Raw genomic sequence first — 18,700 nt, forward strand, 5'->3', positions numbered from 1 at the left:
CAGTCAGTCTGAGTGAACAAGGGTATTCCATTGGTTTTCACAGAGGAATAAGAAATAGCATGCAGCTATTCAGCATTATTGTAAATAAGGCAAAAATGTCACTTTAGGAAAACACACTTTGAATGTACTGAAATACTCAGCTGATACAGAATCACAATCTAACATCTGTGAAAATTTTTCTAATACCTTTACTTCAACATAAACATATTACCACTGAACAGACAGCTCCAAGGGTTTTGTGGTAGAGTTTATTTTGGAAACACAGCATTTGGAATGATAATTAGGAACTATTTCCTGGTGGTGCTTTCAGTGCTGAACTATTCAATCTGATCTAATGAAGAGGTCAGTTGAGACTAATGAGGAAGGATTGCAATAATAACAGCAGATTAACTCTGCATATTCTAAACTGCTGTACTAAGAGAAGGTTTGGAAGACCCAGTGAGTTGTAAATCAGTGGAGGATTATGCAAACAGCCCATGGCTGCGGATCACAGCCTGATACTGTTGGGAAAAACAAAAGCTTGGCAGGCTCCCTCCCAAATCTAAGCAATTTTTAATCACAACGAAAAGAAAACATGAGAGAGGTGTAATTTTAAACTTTGTTACTATCCTAGCTTTAAGTATACAGAGCTCTGAAGTAACAGGATTTAAACTGCAATACTGGTAAGACTTCTCACTTACCGAATGTGTTCTAAGAACAGCAATGATCTTGGAAAGGGCCATGTTCCAGAGTTCATCAGTGTATGTTCTAGTTACCAATCCTTGGGTTACATGTAAAATGTGGTCTTCTACTACAAAGAAACTAAAACAAAATAATACTTAAATTATTAAGTTATTTTCTAATATTAGAGCAAATTCTACTATTTCACACAAAAGCTTAGTCAAACCCTTCCCCACTCAATCAGTGACACTTTGGCAGATTTGGTGTTCTGCTTTGCCCAGCATGAAGTCAAAAAGTGAAAAGTGTTTCACGCCAGCTGGAGCCCAGGCTGCTGGAGGTCCTTGTGGGGCACCGTATGGGTAGGATCTGGATGCTCTTCCCTGCTCAGATCCAGCAACCACCACTCGCATGTTTTGTGCAGAAACTGAATCTTACAGAAGAAAGTTTTTGGACAAGGAGAGAACAGAGAGTGAATTAAGAATCAATATAGTAAAATTGAAATAAATCTCCTTTTAGAAAACTTACCCTACAATTTGACTGAAGTATCTTCTATAGCCTTCTACTGTTTCATGCTTTCAGTGAAAAAGAAAACAAGTTTATAAATAAAAATACCACTAAGTATTAGGTACAACCCAAGTCAATGGAAAAACAAAAGCACTGGTTACCATGCTTGACTGCGGCTGCAGAACTAATCTTGCTTGTTTCCTTCTTTGTTTTCTGTAGTAATTTTCAAATATTTCTCCATCACCCTAAAACAAGATAAAAATAGTAAAAACAAGAACATTGTCTCAATATGAAAAATATACTTCTTAAAGTAAGGGTAAAATTCTCATAAACTAAGCCACATATTTTGCATTTGTTCCACGTGTAAATATCCAGCTGGCACTAGCAAAATTTTGTATGCATGAAATATGCAGAAATAATCTTATTTTTTTTAAAGTAGCTACAGAATGTACTGTAAATAAAAATTTTGCTCACGTGCCTACATTTTGTCAAACAATATGCATTTTAAGCAATATTTGGTTTTAAACTGCAGTTTTCAGAGTATCTTAGTATTTATAGACAAGGCGTATTATTACCTATTACTCTATAACTAAAATTCATTGTTTCCTAAAACATTTCTCTAGGTTATTCATGAAACTAAATGCATTGTAAAGTTAAGTTACAGAAATGTTTCAGTCAATATATGATACATCTGAACACTGCCTGCATCAGCTTTGCTTGAGAAAAAAAAACCCACAAGATTTATTTAATATTTACTTAGTCTTTTTGGAATTGGTAAGTATAATTACTGTGGATTTGGATTTTTCTCCTATCACGGTCCTCAAAAGTACAATGACCCCTGTGCCTAATGATTATATTGTGAGGAATTCAAGTGACATCCTACCCATCTCATTAAGATGACCATTCAGTAGAAACCATCTGTCCATTTGAAATCAGTGCTACATTGACTCATCTACCTACTGAACACAATGTAATTTGTATGCAAGCAGAATAAAGCAGCTTAGCATTTTTAAGATTTATTTTTACTCCATGAGCCTATTATTAGCCAATGCTATTTAGAATTCCATTACTTGGGCTTCCAAGAATCTTCAAATCAAACTATTACAGAGATTGTATAATACTAAGCCAGGGTTACTTCATAAGATATAATAAAGTTTAAATTTAGTATTTTAAGTTCATAATGAATATTTCATCCTATTTAGAAATACTGCCAACCTAAAAAAATCTAAAAATAAGAAAAGAGACGTGGCTTAAAACCAAAAAAAACCCCACTTGAAATGCACATTTACTAGAACACTTTCTGTTGCAGCAGAACTTTACACAGCGTGCTCTAATTCACACTACCACGTACTGATCAAACATACTAACCATTCACCTCCTGCCCAAATACTCAATGCAGTTTTCAGATGCACAAAGCCATTATTGAATTCTGCTTCCAATGACAAATCTCTACTTAGTCCTCACACAAGTGAAAGAGTAGCTGCTCTTCTCAAATCCACAGCAAAAATGGAGATGTAAAATATCTCATGATTATTTATAGAGCTTGCTGTCCTATGCAATCAAGATCAGCAATTCAGGCATATCAACTTTTTTAAACAGGTGTTCTAAAACTATCAGCAGAATACAGCAACAACTCTGATGATCTGCTCACTGAATAAACAAAGTAAAGGTAAGATAAAGTATACTGAAGCAATGCATTTGCTTCGCCCAGCTTCCAGAAATTTGTGAGTTTAAATCAACAGAAATAATAAATTAGTTCATATTGGGTTATAAATTCTAGGAATATTGCTCATATATCAAGTGTCATTTCACATCATAGTTACATTTATTTTATACTGCTAAGTATTTTTTAGTTAAAAGGTACATGCCAAAAGGATAAAGGGTGTTTTCATCAGAATTTAAATATACAGCATCTCACATACTAGATGGGCTAAAAAAAAGGTCTTTATATATATATTGCCCAGAAGTTTCTAGTCTAACAAAAGACTACTAGTTAATAAATACAGTCTATGTTTGGTATTTATGAATCTAGCGATCACAGCTACGTAGTATTCTGAGGTATATAAAATCATGCTTTCTTCTTCAATATGAAGAAACAGAGTAGAAAACTTCTGTCCTGTGTAAAAATATAATATTTTCTACAACTTTGTAGCAGAGAGTGAATTCACCAAGAAGGTGACATTTGCTGTGAGATAAGTCCTTGATATAGAAATGTAATGAATAGCCATCTGGTATCAACTCCCCCCATTGTTGTCATAATGAAATTCTCTAAACTCCAAAAGAGATGGTTTACAACAGAAGGTAAACAAGAAGGATTCCAAGAAGTGGTTGCACAACTCTTCATAATGCTACTATGGCTTATTAATTGGATGAAGTTGGCAGGAGAGATAGAAGCCCTGTTCTGAAGACATCAACAACTCTTTTTTTGATATCAGAGAGCACTCCAAGTTATTTTCTGTCTCCAGTAATTTTGGAAGCCGGCAAACTTTCTGTGCAAACCCAAAGAGCACATCCTTGGATCAAGGATCCAACATCATGATCCCTGTCAAAGTGAGCAACATAATCACATATCACTTTTAAATGCCATCTATCAATTTTACTTCCTTTATTACACTGGAGGAAGAATAAGCAGATGTTGTCAACTGCTGTATTTAACTTTACACATTCTTTTTTATATGTTATTTCATACTTATTTCCTCTGTAAAAAGAAACTATCCACTCTTTTTTTTAATAGTTCTGGCAGCAAACATTTGTGGACAGCGAACACTTGGAGGAACTGCAAAAGTGCTGATACCACTATTGAGGCAAACATGCATATTTTACATATATTCTTAAGAAGACTGATGTACTTATAGAATCATAGAATCATAGAATGTTTAGAGTTGGAAGGGACCTTCAAAGGTCATCTAGTCCAACCCCCCTGCAAGGAGCAGGGACATCCCCAACTAGATCAGGTTGCTCAGAGCCTCATCCAGCCTGGCCTTGAACGTTTCCAGGGATGGGGCTTCCACCACCTCTCTGGGCAACCTGTTCCAGTGTTCTACAACCCTCATTGTAAAAATTTTTTTCCTAATATCCAATCTAAATCTACCCCCCTCTATTTTAAAACCATTACCCCTTGTCCTATCGCAACAGGCCCTACTAAACAGCCTCTCCCCATCTTTCTTGTAGGCCCCCTTGAGGAACTGGAAGACCGCTATAAGGTCACCCCAGAGCCTCCTCTTCTCCAGGCTGAACAGCCCCAGCTCTCTCAGCCTGTCCTCATAAGAGAGGTGCTCCAGCCCTCTGATCATCTTTGTGGCCCTCCTCTGGACCTTCTCCAACTGGTCCATGTCCTTCTTATGTTGGGGGCTCCAGAACTGGACACAGTACTCCAGGTGATACTTAATGTCTTGATGTGTGCCATTTATTATGTATATAAAATAAAACACGCAGTTGTGCCCTGAGTATTTATACTCTACCCATCTCAGCTGGTTCATCCAGAACTACTACTACTAGAAGCACTATGCTTGCTTGGGAACTATTAGAGTACAAAAAACAGGAAAATGAACATTCAACTTCAAAAAGTAAAGTATTTTTTTGAAGTCACCTTAATACATACCAAAACTGAGTAGATGTGCAAACATCTATAGACTGGAGAAAAATCTACAAGATCTTGAGCAGTTAAAACCTGAAGAAAGAAAGGAAAAATTAAAGTATATCATCTGCAAAATGTGATACATAATCAACAGAACTTGTCCACTTAATAAATACTTCATAAGACATCTTACGGGAAGAATTATCCCTTCCTTTTAAATTCTGGTTTAGTACCCTTAATTTGATAACTGCTCAACTTTATTTCTTAAAAAATTTGAGATTTAGGGGAGAATTAGTAGTCTGACATTAATAGACTGATGAATCTAAAGTTCAGACGAATATGGAAATACACTGGGGTTGAATATAAAAGCATGACCAAATTGGGAGCAGCAAAAGCCTACTCTGTCAACAGGTTTTATGGCTACTGAAACTACTGTTTTCATAGAAAGTGGTAGAAGGAGTTTGCTTTAATGACTTGAAAAGTAACTGCATTAGCCCTTTTGCCAGTAATTTCAGGACCCAAAAAACGGATGAGCTCTACTACAAAAGAGTAAATTAATTGCTTGACTCCCCTGCCTTTGTATCACAGTACCAGATTTCATTTGTGTTATGAGACCAGACTCTTTTTCACTGTGTTTTCAGAGCACTAGATTTAAAGGTCTAAATACTCGCTGTTTTATTCAGTTTATGGATACGGAATATTTGGTAGCTGAAAGAGTTCTAGCACAAGCTGAAATCCTCAACACACAAATGCTGGCTTTAGCAACAGCAGAATATTCCAGTAGGCTACGTATCACTTGTAGTGGGCAGATACTGTATAATACGCAAATTGCAACTGAATTGCAGAATAATTACAAGTTCTACCCAATTGAACTTGTCCAAACATAATGCTAAAGCTAGCATTAATGTAACTAATATTTTGGCACTATTTTTTTTTGCCCTAAAACGATGATCTGGACTTGTGTCCCTTTAAGGTGTTTTCTAGTCCTTTCTATCCTTGACCATCTATAGACTGCGTACTGCAAGTTGTGTTCAATAAACCGACAAAATTAACTTCAAATAAGACATACTGATTTAGTATAAAATTACCTCTTCTTCATGTTCATCATCATCTTCAAACGTTCGCTTCAACGTAATTTCATTCTTGGATTCCAAAATTCTGCTTCTACCAAAATGCATATTCCGACCATAGTGTACATTATTCTGTTTCTGGAGAGTTGTACTAAAGGTTTTCTGCTGTTGTGCCTGTTTTAAGAGTAGTACCAATAAGGAAGGATGTAATGCAAATTTCATCACTGGTGAGTATATGCTATGACATAAAAACCAGGTGGTGCTACCAAATACACACCAGTATAACTGCAAGATGTATCCTCAGCCTATACCAATGGTTTTGTCCTTAATCAGTTTGGGATGATAAATTAGTTCAATGGGTAACTTCTGCATAATTTTTCCCTAATCTCCAGAATGCAATTTTAAAGGTAGACGAAGTCATCTGTAATTTTCCTGATCATAAATTACAAACAGAGGATCAATATTTAAATGAAGTACAGTTAGCACAGAGTTTCCAGCTATTTGTTTACAGCTTCATTGAAGCCTTAGTGAGCAGTCAAGCTGCAGAAGCCAAATGCACTATATTGTCCTTACTATTGAAAGACATGCAACAAGGTAGCACAGTGTAATCTCACAATTAAGTTTCATTTATAATAATCAATGCTGCATTTTACAAGAACCTTAGATGACAAAATGGCAACCCAACCTGAACTCTGCCCAACAAAAAGTCAAATGAAAACTTTACTTGCTCCCCAAATAAATTTTAAAAGCATTAACTGCTTTAAAGCTTGCCCCGCACCAGTGCTTTGAAGTGGCAGATTATTTTGTGATGGAACTGGCAAGGGCTCCAGCTGTCCCAGTCTCATCCTGGTTCTCACCTCATTCCTCTGTCCTCTCTGGAGAGTAATATGCCAATACCATGCCCTGTGTTAGTCGTACTTCAGAAGAACTAGGCAGTTATCTCAACATTTCTTTTGGTCTTACTCATCCTTGCCGGCTGGCCAGATGGGCTGCTCTTTGGTTTGGTATAGTAGCTGCTGAGTTACAGACTGTCTAGGAGTTGACTACTCAAAGTATTTCACATTTTTTTTGCAACCTGAGATATACAGCATTTCTCCTTCCTTTCCCAGGGAGGAAACTACTTCTTGTCTAGGACACAGGTACAAATTTGGAAGGAAAACTGATGCTACTGAGGTGTTTTGCTGCTGCTTCCTGTGTTAGCCAGGGACTACTAGAATTGACAACTTCGCATCCAGCAAAAAAACCCTACCCATTGTGTTAGCAAGCATTTCACAGCTCTTCATCTTTACTTAAAGATCTATGTGATGACTATAATCCTTAAACAAATTTTTTGGCTAATCTGAGTCTGATAACAGGATTGAAGTCACCCTGTTAGATTGGCATACCTGTTTCATGGCAGTTTCCCCAATTCTGTCAGAATGCTTTCGAATACTCTCTAAGAAATCCTTGAGATCTGACATGGATATTTCTTTTATTTCTTCACGCAGTTTTGGAAGATTTTCAATCATTATCTGGCAAAAACGGTATTGGCTAACTCTAGGAAGATACAGGTTTTCTAGCTGTTCCATTGTTTTTAAAGCAGAATAATATCTACAAAGAGAGTAAAATCAAATTATGCAGCTTCTTACCAAATGTTAATAAAATATCTTGTTTACCAAATACAGGATATCAATATCATACATGCAATCAATACATAGCTAATGAAATTACTCTGTTCTTAGAAAAATTAAGAAACAAAAGGTCATCCATATAACACTTCAGTTTGGGAAAAAAAAAAAAACAAAAACAACAGTGAACTGTTGACTCAGTCAAGTAAAAATTTTAAGTAGGTTCCTACGGTATCAGCTTTTCTGACAAATAGTTTCCTAACACCACATGGAACATCTTGCAGAATGGAGGCACCAAAGTCACAGCAATTAACTTCCCTTCTAGATGGAATTTATTAGGGTTTTTTACAAATTCTTTTCCCTGAAACACAAATTGCCAATCACCCAGCACTGCAGCATATACATCAAAAAATGAAAAAAATTTTGGAAAAGTGTGCCTGTATGCACCTACCTTTGTTAGGTATATGTGAATATATACACCACACCCGCCCCCCTTTTCCACCATCCTTAGCTGGAAAAACCACGTATACACTTATCTCAAGCAATATTTTTTCTAGCAGTATATCATATTTCGCTGTAAACTACAAATCTATTTACTGTTCTGACTAAATACAATATATCCCACCAAGAAAATGACTACTTTGAACACGCATTAATGTCAGAGAGTTTTAAAAAAAAGTAAACAAAGACCATAATTTTTGCTATTCTTCCACGTTCTGTTAGCCTACAGACTACTTGTAGCAGAAATATGAAAGATATGGCCTGAGAGGAGGAAAAAATGAAAGACCAAGAAATACTTCCTCTCACATCCACACACTATGCAGATTTTGTACAATACATTTGTAACTATGTTGTGAAGTTTTACATAAGGGATAACGAGTTTAAAGAAACACACAAGTTAAAACTAAGCATAAAAAAATTTAAAGTTATTTAACTATAAAATAAGTAAAACCAGAAAGACTCAAACAATTTTGACAACAGAAAGCTACCAAACACTGAGACACCAATTCTATCCATTACTATTGTTATTTACTTGTCTTCACTCTCAGACAATCCCACAGATTACAGGGGTTGGGGGCCCAAGACTTACTTGCTGAAACTATCTATCAGCTTCAGGCCTGTAGCATATAAATAAAATTTTGATGCTTTCAGTTGATTTAGGGAAACATTTAAATAAGTAAATTTTAATAGGGGGAAATTAGTTTTCCATGCTTCCTCTTATAATCAGTAGAGAAATGAACATCACAAAGAGGTGATTCAGAGCTGAGTTAGTCTTCTATGCTGTTCCTGAAGCCAACACTCTTCTCTGTTTAATTTTCAAATGTCACACAGGCTTCTAAGGCAGAACACTTGTGAAAATTTTTACTTTATTGAAAAGATGAAGCAAAATAGAAGTGGGACAATTCTGAGATCGACAGCTGAACTAAGAAGGCAATAAACAGAAACATCACAAATCTGTTATTTCAACAACATTTTAAAGAGAGATACAGGAAACAGGTTAAACATGAATGGGACAGCAATTATTTGGAGATGCGACAATAATTTTCCTTTACACCGTATTCTTATCAGCCATTCAGCCTAGGAGACTTTTGGGAAAATGCACTTAGTTTTGACTATTATAACAGAATAAGGCGAATCAACGCCTTCTAGCTTGGTTAAACATGAATGGGAGAAGTAGAAAAACTGAGATCAGGCTGAGTTAACTTGCTGCTAGTTCCAACCCTTTCTTCCCACAAGTACAGAGTAATATCCTTAGCCTATTTTTAGCTTTTCATATTATAAGCTTAGTTCTTCCTTCTTCCTGAAAGTCCTACACAATCAGTATTGGAAAATTCTCAAATCATTTTGAAAGGGAAAAGCTGAATACAAGCAAAGTCCCTTCAAATGTTCAAGAAAACCTGGAAAAGTGTCCTTTCCAGTTCTTTTGCTTCTGGATATTACTTTGCAGATATAGTGAGTAAACACTTTCAAACTGGAACACAATTCAAGCTGCTGGCTCCCCTTCTGTAGATAAGCAGTAATAAATTATTTATACTGCAGTTATAACTTCTTGTTCCTTTCTGAAATAAACACACTGTTCTGAATTTTCCCAGTCAAGACATTTCTAAGCTAGTAGTTCAGCATAGCTGGAGGATGAAAAAAAACTCTTTTATTCCAGAACACAACCACTTTCAGGAGACCGCAAATAAAGAGGTTTCAAGTGTAAATTAGGAGCTTTTGTTTATTATATACTTGGTTTATATAAAATATACATAAGGCAATGGGAATGTTGCAGATAAGAAGGGGTCTGGGGGTTTTATGTGTGTGGGTTTTGTTTTTTTTTTTTTAAATAGTAAATGACCAAGAGTGCCACATGGTGAGACTTCTGGGGAATAAAACCATAATAGCATCAAAATAGTATAAAAGGTTTTTATTTAAATTATATGGATCAGCTTATCAGAACACTGTTAGTTCATCTGGAAGGTTTTTGACTGCTGTCTCTAAGATGAGAATTAACATAATCCATTTTAAATCCATTCTACAGTCCCTTACTAATTACATATATAGGGACCTCAGGACCTTGCACTTTTAACATCTGTTCTGATAAAGCACTGAAGTCTTATTAATTTGAAGGTCATCTGTAGGTCAGCACTTAAACTAAAAAGTTTTGCATATAATTTTATGGAATGATTTATTTGTATATTTTGCTTTAAAAACACTCCATAGATTTAACTCAACGCTGAAGATTTTGACAACATTATTAGTTCCTACTATATATTACCAATCATATAAGGTAAAGATTGCCCATTTGACTATAAATGAGTTAAAGAAGTATCTTCAATTTTTTTTTATAAATAAATATAGTAGTCCTCTGTTTATTCTTCTGAGCTAATCTTGCAATAATATGTTCCCCGACGCAAAATTCATAATGTAAGCTTTGAAATTGAAGAAGTTTGAAACACCAATAGAGATCATATGACAAGACTGTCCAGAAGTGATCCATCTTGTCATCAGAACCAGAAAACTATAAGACGGATTTTACTAACATCTCCAAACAAAAAAAAAAAAATAAAATTGAAACTTCTAAAACCAGCAAGAAGAAGGACTGGGGCGGGAGGGAACCAACGCAAAAAAATCCCAATTGAAACCCTGTGTGAAAAAAACCAAACAAACAAAAATAATCTGTGGAATACTTTTCCATTTGTAATGATGTGATAGATTTCTTTAAAAACAGAAATCATCAAACAAAGTGAGTTCTGAGAATGGTGAGAAAGAAATCAGCTGACAGTTCACTATCAAATATGTATTTTGAAGGGGTTTTTTTGCCAGACTCATGATACCTTTGGGAAGTATTGATTTGCAGTTGGTAAAATCCAGTGCTTCATTTTGACATGGTTTCAAAACAAGGCAGAAAACCAAAACCAAATCACCATATTGGTCTTATCTATTCTGATATCTTTCCATATAGACGCGGGTAGCACTAAATTATTACGTTTTCCCATTTGCACCCTTTATGCCTTCAGGTTTATTTGAATGCTTGGAAGGTTTAGGCAGAGCAAGGCTGCATGACTGTTTCAGTGAGACTTAGTAACCTAAATAACTAATCAACTCTGTCTTTCCCACAGTTCAGAAGAAAGCTTATAGTAAGGTCAGAAAACAAATGCAAGTCTTTCAGGGCAAACAGCTCACTCTGAAAGACCATGCTCTTTCCTTAGTCCTCCTCACAGTAGATTCGAGAAGATTCAGCAACAACCCTAGCAGATTGATTTATTTCTTTTCATTGTATGGAGAGTTTGGGATTTTTTTTTTTTTAATCCTTATTGTGGAAGAAGACTTGCAAAAACACTAGTTCTAACAATTCCCAATTAGACGACAATCTCTTGAAGCAGCTGGGAACTTTCTCCAGAGACACATATGAAGATCCAAACACACAAGCCATGATAATAGAGTTGTATAAAATGTGTGATGATCTTAACTCTGACATAAAATTAGAGATCTAGGTAGTTCAGTCTAAATGCATAGCCCCCACTAGATGTTCTGGAGAGCAGCTGAGAAACCACACTTCTCCCATTTGCTTCCTCAGCTAAGACTTCAAACCTTCCGTAACTCTTTCTAGCCAACTGTGTCTGTTTAGAGCAGATTCTGCAGTTACTTCCTCTCACAACTATAGTTCTTGTCAACTTGTGTTATGCATGGCTCAGGAGACAGATAAATAGGATACAGAGCCTTTCACCTCTAGGTCATCAGTTCAAATGTAGCCCATATTCGTAGGAACCAAAAGTTGCTATCAATAGATGGCTTCTTGGACTCCTCAGTAAACCTCCATTCCATCCGCATAAACCAGTGTGTATTCCAGACACAAAATCCTGAACTATCTTAAAAGGCATCTGCTATGGAGAAAAGGAAATGGAATCCCAATCTTTATCGTAAAATAACTATCTCCCAAAATATAGGATATCCACATTTTCTTCTTCCATTCCTTCAAACATCAGGAATGCTAGCTTTATTCATAGTGCAAGACTGTAAGACAATGGAATACTGAAAATATACTCTAAAAGGCCGCAAACAGAGAAAAAAGAAAGCTTTGCTGCATTAACAAATCTCAGTGAAGGTTTATGAGAAAAAAAAAAATTATCTTTGCCTAAAATAAACATTCCTCGTTGTTTTGTTAAGACAGGGAATATGAACGCTCCTCTCCTCTCTCTGACTCTTCCAGGAAAGCTTCACAGCCAAACTTAGGAAGGTCAGTTTTGAAATTCCTTGTACCTGCGCACATCAGCTACCAGGTCTTTGCACTGATGTCCTTGCTATTGCTCAATCACTTAGCAATAAAGACCAGGATACACTCTTTGGATTCGTTGCCTGCAAAATCACAGGGAAATTACCATTTGAATTAACTGCAAGTTCCACAGGACAGCCACCTCTAGGCTGTATTACAGGGAACTGTAAGTCACAGGCAAAGTAGTAACTGTAGCATAGCTAATGGAAGAGACATCTGAGCTGGAGCAGCCTGCAGCAGAGTCTAAACCTTCTGCACTCCATGTGATTTCAAGGTACGGTACATCAAAGCTATGGCATCTCCCCTCTCCCTTAGATCTTTTTATGGTATGACAATGACACGTCCAAACCCCTCAATTCAGTGCATCATCCTTTGACTTTTAAGACTTCCTGTCTAGCAACTTCCACAGGAAAATTACCAGGTCTGAATCTCCCAAATAACAGAAATTTAGGTTTATATTTAATGAGTACTGATGATTTCTCAGAAAGCACATCAACCATCAGTGGACTGTATAAAACTAGTAGCAAACATGGAGTCAAAATGCTAAAAACCAACTGCAATTTAATCTCACTTAGCTGATCTCTCCCTGATGACATGAGGAACTATAACTTCCCTTGCAGCTCTAAAACTGGGATGCTGCTTGTCTTGCCTGACAGAGCAATGGCAGAATGCAGGCCTTGATCCCAGTGTTTCCATATTTTCAACACACTAAACACAGCACACGCTACAGAGCACCTTGCAGAAGGAAGCAGTGTAATTCAGACAGCACACTCTGCAGTTTGTTCTCTGACCAGAGTAGCAAGGGCACTGGACTGTTTATATCATTCTGCTGAGCTGCTCCAAGAGCACTGCAACTATGCAATGCCAGCCACTCTAAGCAGATGTCAAACTAGTGCTCCATTCAGAGGAAACAGTGCACAACAGTCAAGTTAATAAGATGTACCAGACTGGTTCACATCTAGTAAGTTTTGACCATAAGAGACAGCATAGTCCCATCGCTGCAAGGTTCTTAAAGCTCTTATATTTCTGCAGAAGACCTCCCAGACAGCATGTGTGCACACGTATCATGTAGCACATATGCCACTGTCGAAGACACATCAGATTTGCTACAATGCTGATGGATCTGATGTGTACAGTAGATCTGATGTATTTTGGACATGTCTGGACATAGGCTTTTGAGCTGATTTATCCATACACAGCGGCCACTGCTGAAGGTTTCTAGATGTTCAGCGGTATAGCAAGAGGTGTTGGCTATCCAGACAGTTGAAAAGTAAATCTAGGTTACACAGTAGCCCTGTAGACACCTGTCTATGCATAACTAGTTGCAAATGGAAACAGCGAGGTCCAGACAGATTTGTTTAGCAGGAGCTCACCGCAGTGGTGCCAGGTGCACAAAGAGGCAATGACCATGATCATTAATCCAGCAAGGGATAACAGAGCAATCAGTGTGACTGAGACTGTATAAAAAGAAGGCAAGTATGAAGGTGGCAATGATGCTGCAGAAATCAGGAAGAAGAAAACAGCAGGAGTGGTATTCCTGGGGTGAGTGTGCCCGATATGCAAGTCAGCAGCAGCAGCCCCAGTACGATAGGATGCCAGCCACGGAGAGAGAACTGGGGATGCTGAGGTTACAGCAGCAGTGAGTGGCTGTCTGAGAAAATGGGAAGTGAAGACATAACAGGGGAAGGAGCAACTGGTCACGTACCAGTTAGAAACCATTATTTTAGTTTGTTTTTTTTATTTTTTAAACAAGTCAATTTGTCACAAAGGGGAAAAAAAAAACCACCACAACATATTTTCTGCACTTCATTCTCATAGTTCCATGCACGCAAAAGACTAGCACAGAGATACTAGATAGGTCTGAAGAAAGATGCAAGGAGAGAAATGTCCTTTTTTCTTGGATTGTGAATTTGATTTAAATACATTATTATAGATTAATCAGGTATTAATGTACTCTGCAAAGATCTTTACTCCCTAAGGATCTTATTATTCTTGCTTCTTAAACTGTTTTAAGTATTAAAAAATTAATTCTACTTTATGTTTTACAATTTCACTGCATGTCATGCTTATTTAAGTAAACATTATTTTTCACGACAATCACGAAGTGCCTAGAAGTTTTTATATTTAACACAACATTTGTTCACTTGCAGTACCATTCTTGAAACAGACAAGGTACTATTGAAAGAAGACTATAAGTAACAAACTACAAGACTTAGAATATTTATTTGTCTACATTAGTGTTTGCTATTGTATCACTTTATCTACAAAAGTTGTATTTTACTCATAGAAATAAGCTCCCTTACCTTTTTACATTCATCTGTTCTTTTAGTTTGCTGTACATTTCCAGCACTGCATAAAAACAAGAAGATTAACCCATGGATCTTATTGTGGCTTTAGCTAATAGAAGAGGAACATATATACTGTAAAGGACAAAATAAATCATAGAGAAAGATATGCTAAATTTACCTTATTGAATTCCTACAGTAACATAAATGTGATAAAACTATTAAAAAAAATAAGAATGCAGCTAAGAAAAAAAGAACTGAACTCTTAACAGCTTTTTAAGGAAAAAGAAATAAGATTAAACAAAATAGTAGACACTATATATATATATCAAGCATATTCATTCACTTACTACATAACTTTATCTCCTTTACCAGTCTATGACCTATCTCCATTAAATGGCAACAGTACCACCTACTGTACTCAAAACAAGTCAACAACAAAACTTCACAGAGAAAAATTCTCAAATCTGTTTCACACCACTATCACGAACAGGATAAAATCCTTAGAGCTGTGTGCAATCCTACAATTTTACGTTTCTGAAACATCACTTAAAGTCCTCAGGTTTTATTTAAAAAAAAAAAAAACAAAACCAAACAAACAAAAAAACCACCCTGTAACGACAGACCTAAAAGTACAAAGTTGAAATAGAATCATTAGTACTTTCCATAGAATTCAAACACTAAAAAACCACCCTCTTAAGCAACAAATTCCTTGTTTATCATATTAAAAATATGACTTCATTTAAACCTACATGCAGCTACATTGTTTGTATCACTTACATCTGTCTCACTGTCTTCTCACAAAGTGGCATAATTGCTCTATGTCAAATATTGTAAAAGACATGGAATCTACATGTGGATATCTTTTTAAAACTGATTAATTCTTTTGTTAAATTGGACGTTACAGGACCACAACTTAAAAAATAAAATTATTTTGCATTTTGCCTATTACGACTTACTTTATTTAGTTTGCCATTATATTTAGCTATAGGTCACTCACCTGGAAGACACAGTTGTAGTTTTTCCACAACTGTTGTAATATTCCGCTGCTGAACTCTACATCGGATGATTTCTTCTGTCTGGGCTATCACCTTAGAGATTAAAAAAAAAAAAAATAAAAAAAAAAAAATCACAAATTATGCAAATACACTTAATTTGCAACAAATATTCATAATGCCCATATAGGAAGTACCATTTTCTCACCTCTTTCCCAGCATCCTGAAGCCTTCGGTTGGTATCAGTAACTTGGACCTTAAAAATAATTTCACCTTTGTTAGACAAATATGCATATATTGCCCTGATGTGACTGCTCACCCTTGTAATCAGATCATGCTTCATGAGAAACTTAGAACAAAGAAATGCAAATTCAAATTAACTCTACAGCTTGAACTTGAACTTTTGATCGCAAAGGGCTTTTGTTAACTTCAATTACTTATGACAGTTCTTTCTAACAGATTCTGTGGCAAACTTCTCAAATTTACTTGGGATTTTTGAACTTTCCTTGTTTCTGTAGGTCTGTCAAACAATTCAAATCATTGACCCAATTGACCACTGGTCCCTTTTTGATAACCTCAATGAGCTCTATGGGCCATTCATTGTCTGTAAGAAATGGTGATTGCATTTTATGGTAATTAAACATTCATACTTTGCTGAATGCAAACACTGGGTGGTTGATTAACATCAAACGTGGAAATCTCCAAACCACAGCAACATTTTAATGCTGCAGGTGCAGGCAAAGCTCAACCTCAGATTTTCCCACATAGTAAGTGACTCATTAGGTCATCATTATAAGGAAGCACATTCTAGTTTATTAAAAATCTCATTAATTTCTGAACAAAGATGCTCAATGACCTCATTGACGCTGTATTTGGTCTCTTGTTATCTGAATATCCTTTATATAATGCTCTTCTAATCATAACCTCTGATGAACTATGCTCATTCTGTCTGGTGTGCATATTTTGCTCTCAAAAGTGTAAAGAGAGCTAAAAGGGACGGATCTCATAATTCACTATTCTGCACTTTGATTTGGAAGTAAATCTTAGTTCTCATTTCTAATGAAAACTACTAACTTCACCTACTCTCCTACTCTATAAAGTGTAAAGAAAAATATTTTTCATGCATAATTGCAGTATTTTTATTTTGCTAGTGTAGATTTTAATTTTTTCTAAGGTCTGACATATAAAAATGCATGATTAGAAACAGAAAAAAGACCTATGTAAGACATATTGGTTTTACCATTTGCTGTTCTTTACCTTCTGACAAAGCCTTTAAAAAGGACAAAATAATTTTGGTAACATTTTCTGAAAAAAATACATTAAAAAATCAGAATTAGACTTAATAAAGTATTCAGGTTTGTAAATTTATATCACTGAATCAGGCAACACAGCTCTAATTACAAATCCCAAATAATCCAATGATTTTTTTTTAAATCATTGTAAATGTCAGAGTGCATGTGATAATCACTAAATTCTTATTCTTCAGTAAAAGAGTCAAGTTTCTTTCAAATTCAAAGACAATGATATACGAAACTCTGAAAAACTAGTTCCTTACCTTTAATTTTTCTGCATCAGCCCTAACTTTAAGAAGTTCTGTAATAGCATCCACAAAGCCCTGATGGTGAAAATTGCACATCTTTTCTATCTCCCTGTCATGGTTACGTATGCAGGCATCTAGCTTTTCCATAAACCTCTGATGTGCATTTGGTTGGTCATCATATACAGACCTGTTAAATACAAATAAGAAAATCAAAGTTTACTTTTTCACCCAGCTAAAAATAGTATGCAAGGATCTTTATTGATATTTCCGTCTTAAAAAGAAAATAAAAGCATGCAAGCTTGATGTTACGGTGGTATCATTCGTGATCCACTCCACCATAACCAGCATTAAAAGAAAGAGATGGTGCAAATCTGAGAATTGAACCCAGCCCTTATGGCATTAATCCAGGTGCTTAACCAGTTACATCATGGTTGACCTGAGTCTCACTGGTCTGTTATTTATGCCCTAATGCTCAAATATGGGTACAAAAGAATCAGCTTCTCCAACCACCTCAAATAGCATGGATCGTTTTTCCACCAAATTCCACTCTTTACCAAATATAAAGAAGTGCAAACATACAAGTTTGCTTTTCTGCTATTCCTAACATCAAAGTTATCCAACTAAATCAGCGTTGGACACTTCCAGCTGGAATGGCCGGAGCACTGTGCGGCAACAGCCAGACCTCTGGCGGAAGGCAATCCCCAGTGCTCCCTCCCTCCTCCTGCCCGCGCTCAACATCTCCCAAAGCAAAACCATGACATGCACATGCCTAAGACAGCTACCTCAATAGGATCTAACTTTCAGGAACAGCTAAAATCAGGTCTTCTGGTTTATTTTACTAATTGTTTGAATAGTACACTTACAAACCTCAAGTAGGAAACATAACTCCTGGAAAAATGACCAGCGTAGCTTGTTGAGCTGTGTCAGAAATACAAAGCTGTGTGGAAAAATGTTCAAGCATGAGAGTGAACAAAGGAGCTGGGGCAATTTAAAGCTTTAGACTTTAGCAGAAGAAGCAAGAAAAGAGGTATTACAAAGAACTGTACTGGAAAACAAAGGTATGACATTTCCCAAGAACGGTAAGGCAACGGCAGTTTCAAAATTTCGTTAACTTGATATAGCAAGAACAGCAAAGACAGGCAATTTTTGAAGCAGCTTTTCAGATAGAATGAGAATGGCAACCCAAGGATGATCTAGTCATACATATATAAATACGTTTGTAAACTACAAGCATTCAGAAAAATCAGGAGATCAAAAATCTTTAAATTGCTTTTTTTAGCCTCTAATTTCCTCTCATAATTACAATGTTTTATCCAGAAATCCATAAGGAGGAGCTGTTTAAAAAAAAAAAAATAAAAATTTAAAAATATTAAGATGAGGAGAAAAAAAAAAAAAGGCTGATGTTCTAATGGTTTCAACATTGCTTGTAAAAGTACAGTCTTAAGTTCAAGACCCAGGTAACAACCAGTCAAAGTCTCTAAAACTCTTGAGTAGAGAGAAAGTACTTCCCTACTGGTCTTCTCAGAGAAGTATGACTTCCCATATTCTTCAAGATCCTCTTTTGTAACCAGACAGCTGGGCTCTGCCAAGATCTGAGGTCATCATCACCCGTTCAACAAACCTATAGCTAAGAGTCTCACAAGAATTTGACCTTTCAAGGAAGAAAAGAGTATAGAAGACATTGAAAAGACTCTTGTAACCAG

General features: G+C 36.1%; 1 protein-coding gene across 5 annotated transcripts in view; it reads right to left on the bottom strand.

Annotated features, from left to right (window-relative positions):
* Nucleotides 1-18,700, bottom strand: part of EXOC6 (exocyst complex component 6) — a 93,138-nt gene that overhangs the window by 55,963 nt on the left and 18,475 nt on the right. For all 5 annotated transcript variants that reach the window (XM_086752043.1, XM_086752044.1, XM_086752046.1 and 2 more), the window contains exons 2-11: nucleotides 17,013-17,184; nucleotides 15,666-15,713; nucleotides 15,463-15,553; nucleotides 14,481-14,526; nucleotides 7,197-7,401; nucleotides 5,830-5,985; nucleotides 4,766-4,834; nucleotides 1,326-1,409; nucleotides 1,186-1,232; nucleotides 681-801 (exon numbers count right to left, since the gene is read on the bottom strand). In XM_086752043.1, coding sequence (XP_086608169.1) covers nucleotides 681-801; nucleotides 1,186-1,232; nucleotides 1,326-1,409; nucleotides 4,766-4,834; nucleotides 5,830-5,985; nucleotides 7,197-7,401; nucleotides 14,481-14,526; nucleotides 15,463-15,553; nucleotides 15,666-15,713; nucleotides 17,013-17,184 — 1,039 coding nt within the window. The remainder of the gene's footprint in view (nucleotides 1-680; nucleotides 802-1,185; nucleotides 1,233-1,325; nucleotides 1,410-4,765; nucleotides 4,835-5,829; nucleotides 5,986-7,196; nucleotides 7,402-14,480; nucleotides 14,527-15,462; nucleotides 15,554-15,665; nucleotides 15,714-17,012; nucleotides 17,185-18,700) is intronic.

This window comes from Chlamydotis macqueenii, chromosome 7 (assembly GCF_036417535.1).
Source record: "Chlamydotis macqueenii isolate bChlMac1 chromosome 7, bChlMac1.mat, whole genome shotgun sequence".
NCBI lineage: Eukaryota > Metazoa > Chordata > Aves > Otidiformes > Otididae > Chlamydotis > Chlamydotis macqueenii.